The following is an 18115-nucleotide window of genomic DNA, read 5'->3' as shown; positions in this document are numbered from 1 at the left end:
ATTTTGGGTTTAGTCTTAAACCCTAGCACTACCATACATTTCACAATCCCCTCTGTCTTCAGGGCAGATTTCTTGTATTAGTATCTGGCTCTCCATCAACACGGTCAGACTCGAGTGACTGAGATAATTGCATTACAGTGCTTTAGTCCCTTTCACAGCAACTTTATGGCATGGCAGGGCAAAGACGTCCAGCTGGAGAAAGGGAAGGTGTGGGAGGGGCAGCTGATAAATAAATGAGTGGATGGAGCGACCCAGGCTTGACCCATCCATCAATGCCCAATTTTACAATGTACACGCACAGCCAATGAACTGCATTTAAATATGCTATCCAATTGATTTAGTTGTTATCTGCGCAGCACATACTTACCACCTGTTATTCTTCACAAATCATCTGCAGTGATGTCAGAGAGGGATTAGCGATGATTTCCAACCCTTGTTTAACCTGGACAGATTGTGCAAAGAGCCTCATTTCCACAGCACCAAATCTAGAAGCTTTGTATTGCAGGTGAATGTGTGTTATACAATAATGTACAGAAAAAGCACAAAGTTGTAAATAATCCCCCAAAAAGCTTTTGACTGCCATCTAGTGGAAGAGAAAGGGAGGAGTCCAGAAAGATTAATGGTCAAGAACAGCACCACCAAAAAGTTAAAATCACTGCTCACTTATTTAGCATCAAACGTTTTGTTTTTATTTGTAGATATTTTGATCAAATAAAATCATACAATAGTAAGTTGGCTGGGAAAATGTTTGAGCTGTGATGTGATCTTGCTAAGTAAAAACCAAAGGATTCATCAACATGAAACAAGTTATTTTTAATGAAAGCGGCACAAAATCACAAGGGTAACTAACTCTTTTCTTTTTGTCTAACAAGACTCTTTAGAAATAGCTTTACAAATGAAGATGAGAAGTTTAAGTGTATTTTATTTTAACCTTACCAGTCATTAAGTTGACAACTATTAAACACCATGAGTTAAAAAGAAAAATACAATGGGACTGGTCCTGGTGATAAATATGATGCAACAGTGGCTGTAAGACCAGGAAGCAGCACAACATGCTTTATGACCTTAGAAAAAACACCACCAGGGGGCACCACTAATATTTAGTACACAGCAGTTCTGTATAAAGTACGATTTTGGTTGTTTTCTTTATAATAGGGTACAACCTGAGCGCAGAGTTGAACTTTTTTGTGGGTCTGCTGTTAGACAACAGGACTCACCTTCCTCCCTCAGGTACAGATAGTTTCAGTCCTGTCTCCTGCTTCCAGTAATGGATATTAAGTCCATTGCAGTCTCAGTCGACTGTAACACCTTCTGGCAGCTCCACCACCACGGGGGCACAGTCGTCAAGGTCGGCATCGAAGTCCCAACAAAACTTCTTGGTCAGGTGGGCTTTGAACTTCTCCGCCCTCTTACGGAGCGCGCCGTCTACACCGGGCCCACTGATGAACTGGAAAAAGTCCTGTGGAAAAAAGATAAACGAAACAGTGTTAATGGATCTGAATTTTGAACATGAACAACTTATGACAACAATTATCAGTTATAAAGCCTTCCATGATCACGGATGCATCTGGATATACTGAATACTTTACTATTTATTTACGTGAAATAAGTAATATTAGTCCTTCAATAATAAGTTATAGGAGCATTTTGGGCACGTACCTGCAAGGTGGATGTGAGGAAGTTGTCCTGTGACACAATGTCAACAAAGAAATCAGGCGGGATTTCTCCAAGCTGGTGGTAGAGCACAGTGATGAGCCCCAAATAGAGTTCCTTATGCTTCCTCATGGCTCCTTCAGAGCGGCACAACAGAGCTAGGAGACGCTTCCAGTGCTCAAAGCCCTCATACACATTTCCAATGAGGAAACACACGAAGGCAAACTGCAGCTCACCTGAGACAAGAAATTGAGTTTAAACATATCAAATTACACTGTGTGCGACTCTGATAAACATGAAGTTTGCGTGCTTAGCACATACCGAGCAGGTTGAGAGGCTGCAGCTTGTGGTTCTTCTCCAACAGAGTCTCCAGGGCATAGCTCAGGTCTAGACTCCACTGAGTGATCTCTGCTGGTGTTGCCCCCGGGGGGTAGGTTTTCTTGGGGATATCAGAGAAGCGCAGCTCCGTCCCTTCCCTCTGCTTCATCCTGGGGAGCCTGTCGAGTCCCTCTTTCATGCTCTGACAGGCGGTGTCATTCCTCGGCTGCTCCGCCCGGTCCTTGGTGTGTCTGAACTCCACCTCAGGAATGACGTCGCTGAAGGCACATATCCTGCCGGACAGAGGCTGCAGGTTGTTGGCCACCTCCTCGCTCAGGTGGTCAGTGAAGGACACCCACTTCCTCATCACCTCATACGGATAGGGACCCAGGTAAGGATCCAGCTCCTGCAAGGATGCCCGGATGCGGCTCACCTCCTCTTCATTTTTGGAGTCAGAGAAGTCCAGATCTTCCGTTTTGGGATCCCAGTTGGCCACCAGAATCTCTCTGGGTTTGAGAGAAAGAAAGAGACCCGTCTTTGGGCCGATTTCACTCCCACAGCTCGGCAGGTTAACGGAGCTGAAGTGGAGGAAGTGCAGGCCCGGGGGGATCATCTTCACCCCACGAAAACGAGGACCTACCTGCCAGCTCTTACAGTCGATCCCGAGCTCTGTACCCCGGGGAACCCCCAACAGGACCAGGGTGGCCCCCTCCTCAAAGAGCCTGAGGGCAACATCTGGATCCAGGTCTGCACAGCTGCTGCTGGCCATGTCTGCTCAGACGGAGACCACTTGACTAAAACTTCCTAAGACCAGAAAGCGCAAAAACTAAACTCTGTTGTTTAATGTTGTGCGGCAGTCGGTCATGTTCAGTCAGATTTCCTCTGAATTTGTCCGAGCAGAGTTCTTCCTCTGAAAAATACAACGATAATAAAACATTTAACCGAGCCCGTTTAAAACATAGGACTGTACTACAGCACGACAAACAGTGTGTTTTTACAGCAACGATACCTTGTTGATGTAACGCGCCGTTGAGAAATCGTTTGGTCGAGGCTGTGCAACATTTAATCTGCTCCGGGTGGAAACTGCGTATCAGAAAGGGTCTGCTTCTCTGTGGTCTCCGTTCCGAGGCACCCAGGTTGCTTCAATTACAATCTCAACCCGAAAGATATAATGAAATAGTTTAGACTGTTGATTCACTTTTTTAATCCACCTGGGTCTCTAAATAATAATGATAAGATAAGGACAAGAATAAAAGAAAGAATCATACATTTTATTTATAGACCGCTTTTAACAATGGCCAAAGACTCCTAAGATACGAAGGAAATATAATGTACATTAAGTAATGCTCTTCTACTATATATAAATGTGTTTTTTTTTTTCTTGACATTCATTAATTTATTGCCATATATAAGATGTTAACAGAGAAAAACGTATTGTAAACATTAGAAATCTGCTGTTGGCTTTGTGCAAGATACGCCAATGAAACCAAATATATTAGACCAATAAAAATTGATAACAATAACAATATTAATGAAAAGGCATTAAACTTTTTATTACATGGCATATAAAAAATAAGTGGGAGAGAAACATTTCAAGGGTACATGGCTTGCCATACAAAAATAAAGGTTGTTACAAAAAAGAGACCTTGGAAAATGTCTTCTAAAAGTACTTGAATGCATTGTAAGTAGTTTTAGCTTATCCATGGTTACTCTAAAACTCTTTCATAAAACAGGGAGCATGCAAAGTTGGATTTAGTTTAAACACTGAGAACTTAACAACTGTAAACATTCATGACATCGCATTTGAAAGTCCAGCGGGTCATTCATAGTATCATCTGCTTGATGCGATGGATTTGCTGGAAAACAAGTAATCTCTTCGTGAGAAAGTAGCAGGCGAGCGGGGCTCTGAAGACAGAACATTTCCTACTTTGAGAGCATATATACACTCTGAAGTTTCTGCCAACAAGTTATCAGTGCCCTGATAACTTTGATTAACCTGATCCTCTTCCTCTTCTTTCCTCGTATTTTCTGCACACCTGAACAAGAGATTGTCTTCCCCTGAAAAGAAAAACACTATGCAGTTACCACTCAGTTCGTTACCTTGAAAGGGTTTTATCAGATTAGCATTATTAAGGATAACTTTGAATCCATACATTGGCCATCTGCAAACCATTTCCCCAACCCCAAGATTCAAAATAGGCTCAAAAATGAAAGATTTATTTAGTTATTTCTCTCTATCTCTCCTCACCAGGTAATCAGGACTGCAGTTGTGAATTATAAGCTGCTCCATGCTTTGCAGTGGCCTTTCCAGGTCAGAGGGCTGCTTGCTACCCCTCTGACACAGAATCTGCTGTGTCATACCATAAATTGAAACCAGGATGCGACGTACCTGTCATGGAACAAGAGATGGCAATGATATGGAAAAAAACTGCATATGCTCATATTTTACGATAAACAGAAATCAAACTTCATATTGCCCTCAGTTATGTGATGGCTTATTGTCAAACACAGAACGTTAGGATCAGTATCAGGACTGAAATTAATTACTAGTCTGTCCATAAAAGTGTACTATATATACACTGCAGAGCCATTTACCTTTCCTGGGGGACATGGTTCTCTTTCTTTGGTGGTATCATATGAACCTGTCAAATTCTGCAAAAGAATAAGCAAATATGGATTAACTGTCAGAAATGGAAATGGCCTGTCCTTCATAAAAGAAAACAAGATGGGACTCTATCAGCTACAATGATCAGAGAACAAACACTGGAGGGCAGCCTCTCATCAGACATGTAAACATTGCAGCCCACATCAATGCCATCTGCCTTCAATAAACATCTAGACCATATTTAAATAAAGACAAAAAAAAAAAAAAAAAAAAACAACTTTAACCTTAAAAATGTTTGCATCAAAGTCACAAAGGAAATGCATATAGTCCGTAGCAATAATTGCAACATACCAGATTCTGCAGCTCAACGAAGATGACTTCTCTGTAGGAGCCCAATATTTCTTTATAATTACATCTACGTTTACCACAAGTGTCTGCCAACAAGAGAACCACCAGCACACTGCGGAGTAGAGTTCCGGTCAGACACTACAAAAAAGACAAGTGTGTGTCCTTACTAGTTTTATATGAAGAACAGGTCCACACTGACTTAAAGACTAAAAGAAGACCCAGAATCCTCTGCTGGGATGCACAAGACTTATTTGGTGTTATTTGTAATGAGGACAATCTGTAAATGAAAACATCATATGACGCACACATATTTTCTGAAATCTATTCATTTCGGGGTCTCGCGAGGACAAGTTCAAAGAAAAAGTGCAGCTTTCATTGAAAATGTTCAAACGTCGTTTGGCCAACACGCTGACGACCTGCCATCACAAAGTGTGCAATCTCCTTCCACTTTTATAAATGAACCCATTTTGATTCGGAAATATTACTTGTATTAGATGAAAATGAATTGAATATGCAACTGAATAAGTTTGCATTTTTGCAAATACTCAACTACAAATTAAAAGCAAACTTTGTGTATAGTAACATTTGTGAATCGTGATGTAGATTTATTTGATTTTTTTTTTTTTTTTCCCTAACAGATCCAGTGGGTATTCAACAAAAATCGGAACCAAAGTCTAAAATGTCAGGTCATGTGGAGAAACATGTTTATATGTTCAAGTAGATCCATGGAAATGTTATTAACAGCAGTTAGAAATAATGAAATAAATATAAAACCCAAAGTGCCTTAGCAGCCGTCACTTTCCAGCCGTTCAGATCACTCGCCAGGCTGACCAACGTCAGCAGAGTCAGTGCAGAATTGACAGTATTGACGGACGCAGACATGAAACCTCACCAGTGTAAATTTCATGTTGCGTCGTTGCGTAAATACGCACCAGATGTGAAAACCACTCTTACCATTTATCATGTTCTTCTTCAGGCTCCTCAGACGAGTAAACCCCTCTCTGCCAGCACCTGCAGGATCCAGTGAATTACTCCTGATCCGGTGGCGCTCATTGTATGAAAAGCACCTTTTTTCCCCCAGTAATTTTTCGCACTTGAGGCGGATCAGTTAACACACCGGCGGACAGACTTCCGATAAGGGCTTACGTGATTTCCAGCATCAACAAAGTCACCGCTGCTCCTCTTTCCTTCCCTGTCATGGATTGCTGACGCCGGGCTTAGGATTTCACCAAACTCCACTCCGATCAAGTCAAGGCAAACTTCTGTAATCAATCATATGCCTGTGATGTCGAGGAGGAGCGCTGTGGAGAGCCGGTGTGATTTAATGGGCATACATTTCCAGAGGACGGGACCTCTTACTGCTGAGTGAGCTGCTGGGGATCAAAGCACTCTCAAGTATGAAACGATGCGTGATAAGTTATTATTTTAACCTGAAGTTACAGTGACATCCCATCCAGGACCACCAAAGGGGTGAGCATGATGGGAACTGCATGGGAGGACGAGTGCGGGCTGAGCCCCTGGACTAAAACAATACATAAAAAAAAAAAAAATACACTGAAACCAAGAACTGATCTGACATCCAAATAACAAACCTCCATATAATTTCACTTTTTCGGGAGAAAGTGGAAGTGGTGCAATAAACTATGTTTATTGGATTCCTTCAAAATATTTGAAAACACATTTCAAGTGAGCTGTGCAATAAAAAAAAAACCTGATCATTACAACCACCCTGAAAAAAAAAAACAACAAAAAAACAAAATCACACAGTCACATACATAATACCTGACAAACAGTTTATAATCACTCATGTATTGTTGAAGAGACAAAGCAAGATCTACACCACTGACATATCCACTTGGACAAAATGTTTACATAAAATTCCCCTAAAATAAGATGTTTGGATGTTTTGTTACCAAAGCAAAATTTTGGACAATAACAGCTGATCACTTCAAGAGCTCTGTCCAAACAGAAAAGGGTTTTGCTGTAGTTCTCATACAGCCACCACAAAAAAAAAATAAAGACAGAAAAAAACGAAGAAATGTCAGAGTGAAAACAGATGAACAGATGAATGAATCCACATTTGATAAAAACATTGAAGAGTCTAGCTGTAACCTGTGACCTACTTTACCATTCTGTTAGCCTTTTGAACTACAAATAGTACAAAAACCTGACAGCATGGCATTTTTATTGGTGGGAAGTGGTTTTCTGCCTTTGAATTACACAACTGGCACATGCTGCTTTTGCCTACCACATAAAACTATTTGTTCAGCAAATAAACAACATAGTATGTGTGGGAAAACCTCAACTAACTGATAGTTTGCCTAAAGGCAGGCGGGAAACCAAAACAAGGGAGATACCATAATAAAAACCTATGTTTCGTCCTGAAAAGCTACTATAGCTGGAGGGTACGATGGCGGTGGTCAAATACTGAGAAATGCAAAAAGGTAATCTGCAGCATTCTGCTATAAAATCCAGAAAAGTATTAATTGCAAACAAGACAAAGATCTCAATAACGAAGCAAAGAATTTCCTCAATAGTTCAAACCTCTGCTCATCTGTTTTTATTGCTCCTGCTACATATTCACAAAGAAGGGTTTGAATTTCATACTACTTTCACTTTACATATTTTCTTATTGGTAAATGGAACAGACATTTCAGCTTGTAAAACAATAAAACATGAAAAACGTAAAGGGGTACGTGTGGATGTGTGTTCCAGAGATGTCCATATCCAGGTAGAAAACAACAGTTGCACTTGTCCATAGCTGTTCCCTGTAAGACTTGTGACTGCCAGAGACCTCCAGGTGTTTTCAGTCCAAATTTTCCCACTCTCAGAAGGTGTTCTTGATCTTGCTGGCTACCAGCGCTAAGATCTCTCCTGTCTTCTTTTGCCAGTTCAGGACGTGTTTGGACTCGGCGCACCACAGTTCACCGTGGCGTGGCTCCGCATTCTCACAGCGCTTTCGCACTTCTTCCTGCTGCTCCTGGTGGATGTACAACAATGAGTTAAGACACACACACACACACACACAATTTTTGGTTCTGTCTATGAATAAGAGAAAGTATGGTGTGTATTATACATCTACATATGTATGGTGCAAATTATGTTAGAGTCACAAAAATCATATATTCCGCTATGCACTCCTCCACCCAAAGTTTCAAAAATATTCAAAAAATATTGTCACTCATTTACCACAGAGAAATTTACATCCTTATGATACAATATAAGCTGCCCAACATAGTAACAGCAGTTGAGTTAATAGATGCCTCATGGCTGAAAATTGTGCCAACTAAATCATGGAATTCATCTTTTTTACGTTGCTTGTTATTAATCTGCAGTGTCCAGTATTGACACACACAACGCTCATACCCAGATAAGGACAGATACTAAGATTCTTACCTCTGTTCCATGTTGCAACTCAAACTTGTAGAACAGAGCCCAAGCATCTCCAAGGTCAGGCTCAATCTTAACTGTCTTGAGGAACCACTCTCTGGCTTTGGTGATCTTACGCTCACTCCAAAACAACCTGAAATGTGCACATGAAGATTATTGGAAAATAAATAAAAACAAAAGTCACTCCAAATGTAGAAAATGCAGAGATAAATATTGAAATATTGGGTGGCAAACGGTCAAAAGCTATGGTCATACTTGGCAACAGCGAGCAGGACATGGGGATCATGTTCACACTTCTTCAAAGCATCCACGCTCTTCGTCTTTCTCTGGGGCCTTGCCTCCAAAAACACAGCCTCAGCCCACAGGATTCCTTTGGAGGAAGAATCGGGGAGTGGAGTGAAATTGAGAATTAGACAGAAAGAAAGTAACTGAAAATGACCTTTTTGTGTGTACATGTCTGTACCCTGATGTGTTTTGGAAATAGATTTTTTGAAGTAAATTTGCAAACATCCTAAGATACCAATACTGTATTCTCACCTGAACTGGGGCATTCCTGAAGAGCTTTGGCCATCAGTGTGTTGGCGATGTTCTTCAGACCGGCCCTGAACTCCAGCCTTACTGACTCCAACCTAGTTAGAAAAGGATCACACACACATTATTTTAGATGTGCCGTTTTGAGTTTTGTCAGTTTTTATTGGGAGGTGGAGTCATTCTGTTTTTTAAGTTGACATCCATCCTTTTTGGGTGTCTGAGCTGTATTTTATTTTTGTATTATTTTGTATTTTAACCTCAAATTTACATGTAGCAATGAAAATATTGTTTTCCTTTTCTACCAAAAAATTTAAATAAATAAAACAATCTGCACAGGATGCCTCGAAAGTGTGTTTCTTACCATAGCTCAGGGCTCTGGGGATTCTTAAGTCGTGCTTTCTCCAGGATTGCTCTGGCTCTGGTCAGCTGTCCCACTCTTTCTTCAAGATGAGACAGCAGTAACCACAGGGCCACAGAGTGGGGGCACTTTTTCAACTACAAAAAAACAAGCGAGAAATTATGTTTTACATTCATCAGGGAAACACAATTTTTCATCAAACACACATACCATAAAATTCCAAGAAACGTCCTAAGACCTTGCATTATTACACCACCTATACAAAACCCCCCTCTCTGACACTTCCCCCACCTCACCCCTTGGTTGTAGGCCTCTCTGGCCTTGTCCATGTTTTCACACTGCTCCTCTATTTGGCCTCTCATCATCCAAAGTTTTGGGAAGTCCTCGTAGTGTTTCAGGGCTTCAGTGCACAGTTCCTGGGCAGCCTCTATATTTCCCAACACCCACTCCAGCTTTACTGATTTCATAAATACCTGTAGTGATGACAAACAAACACACAAGCTGTTCAACCAGGTAACATGTATAAACAGGGCTCTTGATCTTACCTTCTAATTGCCTTGGGGTTTTAATAAACTTAACATAGGATAATGATAATAATAAAAAAAATAATTTAAAATGTCTGTAGTGCAACACATAATATTAAACGTATCACCTTTCAAATGTATTGAATGCCAACTTTTAAGGGCATAGCCCAAATGCTTCAATAAAACCATGAAGCTGTCTTATCTATCAGGACAATCAGTACAACCATCTTAAAGCTTAGTCATAGCTGTCAGATGATACAAGATCAGATAGCCCTGATAGAGCATTACTGACAGCATCTGTCAAACTGAGTGTTTTGAAATGTAGAAACCTGGCAAGCCTGAGCCTGACAAAAACAACATGTTTGTAGGAACTTCCTCAAGTATAATTCACTATTAATTTCTAATTAAACATGGGGCTAAAAGAAAAGAAAAGAAAAAAAAAAAACAGATTATCAAGGCATTAAAAAAAACGTGCGTCAGAGCTCAATTTATTCCATTAACAAATGCAAAACAAACTGTTTCAGTACATAGGGTCATGCAAGGACAGCTGGAGCATACAAGGACAGAAGAAACACTTCTGCTGGAATTGACAGCCAAAATAGTTAACATTTTTAGAGCATCCGTCTTTAAAGAGGGGAACCTACTCTTCTTTAGTTAATCAACCAAATACCACTTGAGTGCACTGAAGGATTCCAGTATATATGGATGCATTAACACCTCATGGGGAGGCCAGATTAGTAGGTTTGTGCAGATCATATAATCCTTTATTTGTTTTCAATCTCACACATACACACACTCACCCTGGCTGTCGGGGCACTGCTGCGAGCTTTAGCCAGCAGTCGACGGGCTCTTTCATACTCATTATTTTCAGATTCCAATTTGACGGCAGCAAGCCAGATCTCTTCACTGTTAGGGTTAGCCTTTAAAAAGTAAAGAAGTTGGGACAGAGAGAACACATGGGTAAGACAGGGAGAAACAAAGGAAAAGGAAACAAAGTTTGCATGACTGCATAAATACCTGGAAGGCCAGAGCCAGGATACTTCTGGCTGCTGGCACATCTTCAGCCAGCCACTTGGACTTGGCACCCATCAGCCACAGGACCTCTGCCTTGGGGCAGTGAGCCACAGCCCTCTGCAGCAGGGCTTCCAAAGACTCCCTGAGAGAGGCAATGAGCCATGAAAGAATAATGGATGGGAGTTAAAGGAGAGAAAAGCAGAATCCGAAAAAACTGTTTTCAAAATGGTCATTGCATCAATGCCATTTAAAGTCTATTTGCAGTTATGCCAGAAGAAATTGGTGGTTTATTATTCAAATGTTATTTTTAAAAAGTAGCAGCTCTAGGTACTTATCACTGCCCAAAAGGTTCAGTTTTTGGACTTATTGTATTTTCCCTGCAGATGCTTCTAGTCTGGCATATAATCCCAAAATATCAGATTAACTAATAGTCAACTAAAATTGACTATTAGTTAATTTAAATAACCAGCATGGTTTATTCTGCAAGTTAGTGTGAAGCACTTAGCATTATGAATTGAGAAAAAATACTTGATAAATACACACAGCCTTGAAGCAGGGAATTATTCTGTGGGTTTGAGCACATATTGTGAATTCATATTACTGGAATATGAGGGCAGTTGCTACAATAGTAAAATGTAACCACCTCTAATCACTGCAATTAGCTACAAAGTACACAGTGATTGTCACAATATACAACTGTCAGATCATCCAAATCAACATTTAAAAAACAAATCTGGTCACCTGGTGCCATTGTTTTTCTCAAAGTAGGCAGCCCTGAGCCAAACACTTTTTTTACTGGGGAACACTTGCAGGGCATGAGCATAGATGGCCCTGGCACATTCCAGCGCTCCATGAGCCACACACTGAAACACGAGAGAAAAGCATCTTAGTGACATAAAGTTTGACAGCAAATGACTTCACGAGGGGCCCTATACTTTTCACTACTCACACTTTCTGCATCCTCCATCCAGGTGTGTTTCCGATCTTCCTCCTCTATACCAATCCCTATGACAGCCCGTATCACAGCCTGACAGGTAGCCACGCTCCCCGCTTTGTCACACTCTTCTGCATCCTACAAAACAAGCAGAAACTTCAGAGAAGAAAATCTGAAGAAGCTGCGGGTGGAACACTGACAGAATTTAAAGCATTCAGGTATAAACTACTTACCAATGTTGATCAGCATTTTACTTTTTGACATCCATGTTGACAATTTACTGAGAACTTAATGAGTCTTTTATAAGGAATCCACACAAAATTAATCTCTAAAGAAATGCCAAATCCTATGAAGTTCATCTGTCACTGGTGTTGGAATGATTGCCTTGGATAATAGACTTAATAAACCTATCACAGTAACCACCAATTTTGCCAGCGGTAGAAAGGCCAAGTTGTCAAGGAGAAACATGGGAGAAAGGATTGATATGAAGGCTTATGATTGCAAAACTGAACAGCACTAAACAAAGTATTGGCTTCTGCTCCATTTCTGCTCCTAGATAAAATTGCAAGCAACTTTGCCAAAGTGAGCTGGCATGCTACCAGAGCTGACAAACCTATGAGTCAGTCTCCCTCAACAAGTAGTCTCCCTCAACTTTGGAGTTTTAGAGATCCAATCATTCATTTCTTCACCTCATAATTCACAGGTTTATTCAACTATATAATCAAAAAGTAAAAAATCTATGTCAATCATTCTAGTCAGCTGATCATAATTAGAAGACAGACAGGATTTACAAACAATGCTGATGTATTGCTACAGTGTAACGTCAGCACTGTAGAGTTAGTTTGTGTTCAGCTTTTCACTGCAATTCAGGACAACTGGACTAAGAAATTAATTTTCTAGACTCTTGACTCATGACTCATAAAGACAAACTAACCAAGTTACCATTTTATTACTCACATGTAGATAATCTACTCCAGACCAATAGCTCAGCAACATATCCTGTATTCAGTTTCGTTTTTCCTGAAGTGTCTCAGACATGTTGACTCAAGATTACAAAAATTCCCCAAAGTCTTTGGCACTGTACTTAACGATTCAATGCAACATTTAAGTGTCTATTAACATATGATTTTAGTGGCAGTTTCAGAAACACGTCAATATAATCTGCCCACTCATAAAAGTTTGTCTGTTTTGAAAGTATATACATTATATCGTCTTAATTACGTATTCAATGCAGCAGTTTATTCTTCTACAAGCTGCTTTCCTGCAAATCCTACCCCCCCCCCTTTCTCTATGATGTCAACAAAATGACATGGCCCAGGAACACACCTGTATCCATTGCTCTCGGTTGATCTCCACACCGTTGGCATGCAGAGAGGTGATGGCTCTGTCAATGATCTTGTCCACCATTTGAGTGTTGCCGTTGGCCTCCTCCAACTTGGCAGCAGTGATCCAGATGTGACGATCAGTGGGAATGTTTTCTCGAGCTTTGTTCAGGACACGACGGGCATTCTCATACGTCTCTAGCCGGGCCAGTGCCAGCCAGAGCTAGAGAGGACAGACAGAACCTGTTAGCCATTGAAGTTGATGCAAGGGTTAATTTTGTTACATTAGAGCGTGGAGCATGCAGTTAATGGCAAATGTTTGAAGTTAGAAGGAAAAAAAAAAAAATTATATATATATATATTTATAGCGCCAATATGTGTACCTCCACACTAGTAGGACAACACTCCACTGCTCGACTAAGCATGATTCTGGCATCCTCTGGCTCCTCCAGCTCAACAGCTGTCTTCCACAGTCGCACTGACTTGGACACATTCTCGAGGGCTACATGGTTAACAATGATATATTTGTGAACTCATTTCATTTTAACTTTTACTCTTAGTGAATAACACTGTATGAGCAGGACTTTGTGCTGCTCAAGGCAATAAACTATTTACACATTTTAATAAATGCACAGACATAGATTTAAAGTAGTTGCACAATGAGTCCCAGTAAACACAAAAGCAGCAAATACAAACACAATGGTATTCTGCAGTAGGAAATAGATAGTAGTTCAATCGAGTCTGGGTGAAAGGAAAGAGCCTTGTTTGTGTAATGGAGATAACCATGACACTGGCAACTAAACATGTAGAGAGCTTTTACAGAGGAAGCTTCACATCCATCTTTGTTATTGGGGTATGCTTCTGGGAAACACAAAATGCGTGTGTGTGTGTTAGGGCATTGACACCATAGCTCAATTAGAGTGTCTGGCCTTGACAAAAGACCAGAACCACAGCTGTCAAATGTAATCGTTATAAAATCCTTTATGTAATACTTGGAATACATGCAAATTTCCCCATTTGAGGGACTAATACAGGATTATTATCTTATCTTGTGCAGGGAATGAGTATTTCTGTGTGGGTGCTTTTAATGACATAAAGGACAGATTGAGACTGGTTGAAAATTTTTGCTGTCAGAAATTAGTCTTCATTTTGGCAGGCAACTCCAGTATTCATTTATAGAGGAACTGTTGGGAAACATCTCTTCAAAACAACAAAACAGAAATGTGGCTTTCAAAAAGTTTTACCTGCAGTTTTCTCAAAATAACAATGGATAGACACAAAGCAGCAGCTAAAAGTATCACTTACAGGTGATATTACACAGCCTTACCCTTCCTAAGGACTCGTTTCTTAGCCCTGACGTCTGTCTCCAGCTCTGCAGCTCTGATGTAAATGCGAACCGATTGTGGCAGGTGGCGGACAGCCTGTGCAACCACAGCTTTAGCTGTGTCACCAGGCTGAAGCCGGGCTGCCTCCAGCCACACATCCTCACTCTGGTGAGCAGAGAAAAATACTTAGAAAAGTTAAATACTTAGAAAAATAATAGGAAGGCAAAGGCCTTTTTCCTAACCTATGTGAGCAGCATCTTTGTGTCATCAAATTCCTGTGTGAGTTGAAATACTTATTTTCACGATCAGTAATACTAAGACCCAGTATGGACCTACTATTACATTAGCTGTTAGAAGTTAAGCAAACTAACACAAACTTTTCTACAACTTCTAGTCTGGCCAAGCTAATAATATCACTATATCATCTATTTGCACATGCACAAAGGGCCTCAGCCTGGTTAGTGAACTGTCCATGACCCTTTACCTTCGGACACATCTCTGTGCCTTTCATGATGAGGTTTCTTGCCACCTGCAGTTTACCAGTCACCTCTTCCAATCTGGCAGAGGCGATCCAAGCAGGAGGGTGATGAGGATTGGTCTCCCTGACTGATTTCAGCAACAGCCTCGCCTTCTTGATGTCACTGGACACAAATAGAGAGAAAAGACTGTCAAGCACATACACTACAAGTTATTCCACAGAAATTCTGCCAATCAAGCAGCGTCTCTACCTGATGTCCCCTCCATGTGTGGGAATCATGGAATTAAGATCAGTTAGGTAACCCTTAGGATCCACCACGGTCTGTCCACTCACTGAGTCAGACACCTAAAGACAGAAAAATTTATATATGGAGAGAGACAATAATTAAACCAGACTAACAACAGCACAGAATGAATCATAGAGAAAATTTAAAGTGAAAGGAGTTGAGGAGGATGCATCAGTAACCTGACTGAGCCTCATGTCCATCAGTGTGTTCCTGGCCTGACCGATTTTCCTCATGTCAAGCTCTCCTGTTCCTGGAGTCATAAGACCAGGGGTCATACTTCCTGGATAAGGGGTATTCAGCCCTCCCAGCTAGGAAAGAAAAATAATTATATTTTAGTCTCTGTGAGAATTTTTTCAGAGCATGTTGAAAAGGATTGTAAAAATATAGACCATATGACACTCATAGATAAAATTATATATATACACATATCCATATTTGTTCTCAGAGAAGATGTTCCCTTAGATTCCATTAAAAACCTCACCAAATAGCATGTATAAGTACAGTTGGGATGATATTCTAGTTTGAAGCAGATATTGTGACTCCTGCTGGTGCACACTGATACTACATTATGTCACTCACTGATGTGTTTTAACATTTTTTTTTTTAAACATGCATACTGACCCCTTGCAGTGGGTCAACAGTGGTGTGGTTCTCTCCAGTCTGTAAGTGCTTAGAGAAGAAGCTGTCTGGGACAGGGGTTAGTTTTTCGTAACGGGGATTCCTCTGGCGCTTGTTCCTCGCATCTCCCACCTCTGGGATACTCAGCCACTCCTCTTCTGACACCTCTGCCAACTTCCTCTGTGACAAAATAAAAATGGGGGAATAAACAAGGATGAAATAGATAAACAGCAACACTTTGGAATGTCAGAGATAGGACTTCAAACACAACGTTAAGCATATGATATGCAATTTTGTACCTTTAAATCAGAAAACTGCTGCTGGATTTTTGGTCGCTCCATACGATATTTCTCTATTTCTTCTTTTTCCCTCAGCTCCCTGAAAGTACATGACAACTTTAAAAATTACATTTATGTGCACCATCAATAATAAAGAATTTTTAACATGTACACTCTGTGTAAAATGTAGAAAGATTATGGTTTTGCGTCAAAACTCAGGAGAAAATGATGTCATTACTACCTTCTCTCTTTGCGCCTTTCGTCCATCCTTTTGTCCAATGCTGCGTATATGGCATCTGCTTCTTCATCATCTTTCTCATAGGGTCCACTGGAGAACAAACTACCAGCATACCCATTAAACTACAAAAGAAAAGGCAATATAATGTGATGTACAAAACAGAACACATATAATCAAAGTAACGTTATTGTAAACTTTGGATTTGCTTATAGTCATGAGAATTACAACAGATACATATAGGAACCTCATCATAGTTGGTATCATTCAGATCTTCATCATCATCATCTTGGTTCTTTTTCATTTGGTCCCCAACCGTCCTCTTTCCTGGTGGTGCATGTCGGTCATCCACTGGATCATTGGCATCACGAGCAGGACCAATATCAGATCGGGTGGTGAAACCAGTTGCACTGAAGAGAAGATTTAAGATTTTATATATATATATATATATATATATACATACACACACAGTGGCTAGGACTCATAAAGCGCGTGCAGATAGAAGATCCGTAATAAACAATTTGGCATTTTTATGCAAGCTTTAACAGCATTGCAATAAATGTTTGCATTTCGATAAATTAACTTAAGTTGACTCATTAAAAGCTTGTGCTGGGACCGCTAACAAGTCATTAGGTTTGTGTGACAAAGATTTTTATCTCTATGACACATGGAAGGCATCATAGTCTAACAATATGGTCACTATACTTTGATGGCTCAAAGCAATTCAACCATTTGTGAAACTGAAAAAAAATATCTTTATTCATTTAACGTGCTACTGTAACCAAATTACTAATTAAGTACAAATAAATTTTTTTTAACTTCTGCTTAATTACGAGGAGACACACGTGTTTGTTAAACCACCGTCTTTCATCCATCAGCCAGGAGTTAGCTTGTTAGCTAAGGAGCTGTTAGCATCTTAGCTCACCCTCTGCCCAGACCGGGGACGTAGCCGAGCGGAGCGGGCATCCCCAGAAACGGCTTCTTCTTCTTCCCCATCAGCGGGGAGGCCAGGGGCATTATCGGGGGGCCGCCGTTTACCCCCGCCGCCCCGGCGCCTGCCGCAGACGTTTTAGGGGCAGTTTTTGACGCCTGTTTAGCAGTAGCGCTGGCCATGGTTGCGCCGATGACACGGAGACTCAAGGCCGGATAAACAACAGTCGCACTTCCGGTATTGACGAGCGGCAGCGCCGTCTTTCCTTCGCAGCAGCGCCCCCACAGGACAGAGCGGTTACTGCTGATTTCCGCTTATCTTAAACTTGTGTTTTCACTCCAAAGCGTCCATCCTTCAGTGCGGTCATTTTCCACCTCCAGTCGCTCCATTCGCGGTGTGACTGAGACTGAAAGCATGACCTCCGAACATTTTCACGTTTCCTGCAAATCCCAGTCCTTCACAGGAGCCACGGGAGGGCGCCACATCCTGACGAATGCTAGGCTCATTGAAATTCATTCATTCATTCATTCGTTTTCCGCCATTTATCCGTTTCCCGGGGCGCTGGAGCCAATCTCAGCTCACACTGGGCGAGGGGGGTGCATCCTGGACAGGTCACCAGTCCATCACAGAGACAGACACCCACTCACACTTACGTTTGGAGTCACCAGTTAACCCAAACATGATGTCTTTGGAGGGTGGGAGGAAACCCACCGGGGTAACATGTAAACTCCAGGCCCAGGAACCGAACTCTCCACCGTCTTGATGTGAGGCAACAGCTCCAACCACTAGTGCCGTTCATATCTGCGCATAATTAAATTTCAAGTGTGCCTTATAGGCTGGTTTTCCTAATGGGACCGATTGAGTTAATACATGTCTTCACATTTGTGTGTCCTGCATGAGTTAACATAATAATACAAGTTGAATTATACTCCCACAGAGGAAATTTGTGTGAGACATGGCAAGTCAA

General features: G+C 41.0%; 2 protein-coding genes across 3 annotated transcripts; both read right to left on the bottom strand.

The window, feature by feature from the left end:
• Nucleotides 1-685: 685 nt before the first annotated feature.
• aar2 (AAR2 splicing factor) lies at nucleotides 686-3026 on the bottom strand. Its single transcript, XM_029506868.1, has 4 exons — nucleotides 2981-3026; nucleotides 1975-2881; nucleotides 1660-1889; nucleotides 686-1459 (listed from the first exon to the last, which is right to left on the bottom strand). Exons 2-4 carry the CDS (start codon nucleotides 2738-2740, stop codon nucleotides 1292-1294), a joined length of 1164 nt encoding a protein of 387 aa, XP_029362728.1. The 5' UTR covers nucleotides 2741-2881; nucleotides 2981-3026; the 3' UTR covers nucleotides 686-1291.
• Nucleotides 3027-7468: 4442 nt separating this feature from the next.
• On the bottom strand, nucleotides 7469-17350 carry prpf6 (PRP6 pre-mRNA processing factor 6 homolog (S. cerevisiae)). Of its 2 annotated transcripts, none has more exons than XM_029506089.1 (21): nucleotides 17143-17350; nucleotides 16465-16627; nucleotides 16224-16342; nucleotides 16004-16082; nucleotides 15696-15884; nucleotides 15266-15394; nucleotides 15051-15145; nucleotides 14807-14963; nucleotides 14325-14487; nucleotides 13381-13499; nucleotides 13002-13220; nucleotides 11691-11813; nucleotides 11483-11604; nucleotides 10745-10883; nucleotides 10528-10647; nucleotides 9500-9676; nucleotides 9207-9340; nucleotides 8852-8943; nucleotides 8570-8684; nucleotides 8321-8447; nucleotides 7469-7904 (listed from the first exon to the last, which is right to left on the bottom strand). In XM_029506089.1, the coding sequence occupies exons 1-21, from the start codon at nucleotides 17328-17330 to the stop codon at nucleotides 7752-7754; spliced, it is 2922 nt and encodes a 973-aa protein (XP_029361949.1). In that variant the 5' UTR covers nucleotides 17331-17350; the 3' UTR covers nucleotides 7469-7751. The 2 variants fall into 2 exon arrangements, with proteins under 2 accessions (XP_029361949.1, XP_029361947.1); XM_029506087.1 differs by having other exon boundaries at nucleotides 15708-15884.
• Between the last annotated feature and the right edge of the window lie 765 nt (nucleotides 17351-18115).

This window comes from Echeneis naucrates, chromosome 7 (assembly GCF_900963305.1).
Source record: "Echeneis naucrates chromosome 7, fEcheNa1.1, whole genome shotgun sequence".
Lineage (NCBI taxonomy): Eukaryota > Metazoa > Chordata > Actinopteri > Carangiformes > Echeneidae > Echeneis > Echeneis naucrates.
The sequence above is the reverse complement of the archived record's forward strand: the minus strand, read 5'-3'. Positions and strand labels throughout refer to the sequence as shown.

Coding starts and splice junctions, on each gene's coding strand:
- aar2 (XM_029506868.1), bottom strand. CDS start 2,740: ATGGCCAGCAGCAGCTGTGCAGACCTGGATCCAGATGTTGCCCTCAGG. Junction 1,890..1,974: donor GCAGCCTCTCAACCTGCTCG/GTATGTGCTAAG, acceptor TTCTTGTCTCAG/GTGAGCTGCAGTTTGCCTTC. Junction 1,460..1,659: donor TCCTCACATCCACCTTGCAG/GTACGTGCCCAA, acceptor TTTTTTCCACAG/GACTTTTTCCAGTTCATCAG.
- prpf6 (XM_029506089.1), bottom strand. CDS start 17,330: ATGGCCAGCGCTACTGCTAAACAGGCGTCAAAAACTGCCCCTAAAACG. Junction 14,488..14,806: donor GCACAGAGATGTGTCCGAAG/GTAAAGGGTCAT, acceptor TCTGCTCACCAG/AGTGAGGATGTGTGGCTGGA. Junction 9,341..9,499: donor GAGAGGCCTACAACCAAGGG/GTGAGGTGGGGG, acceptor GTTTTTTTGTAG/TTGAAAAAGTGCCCCCACTC.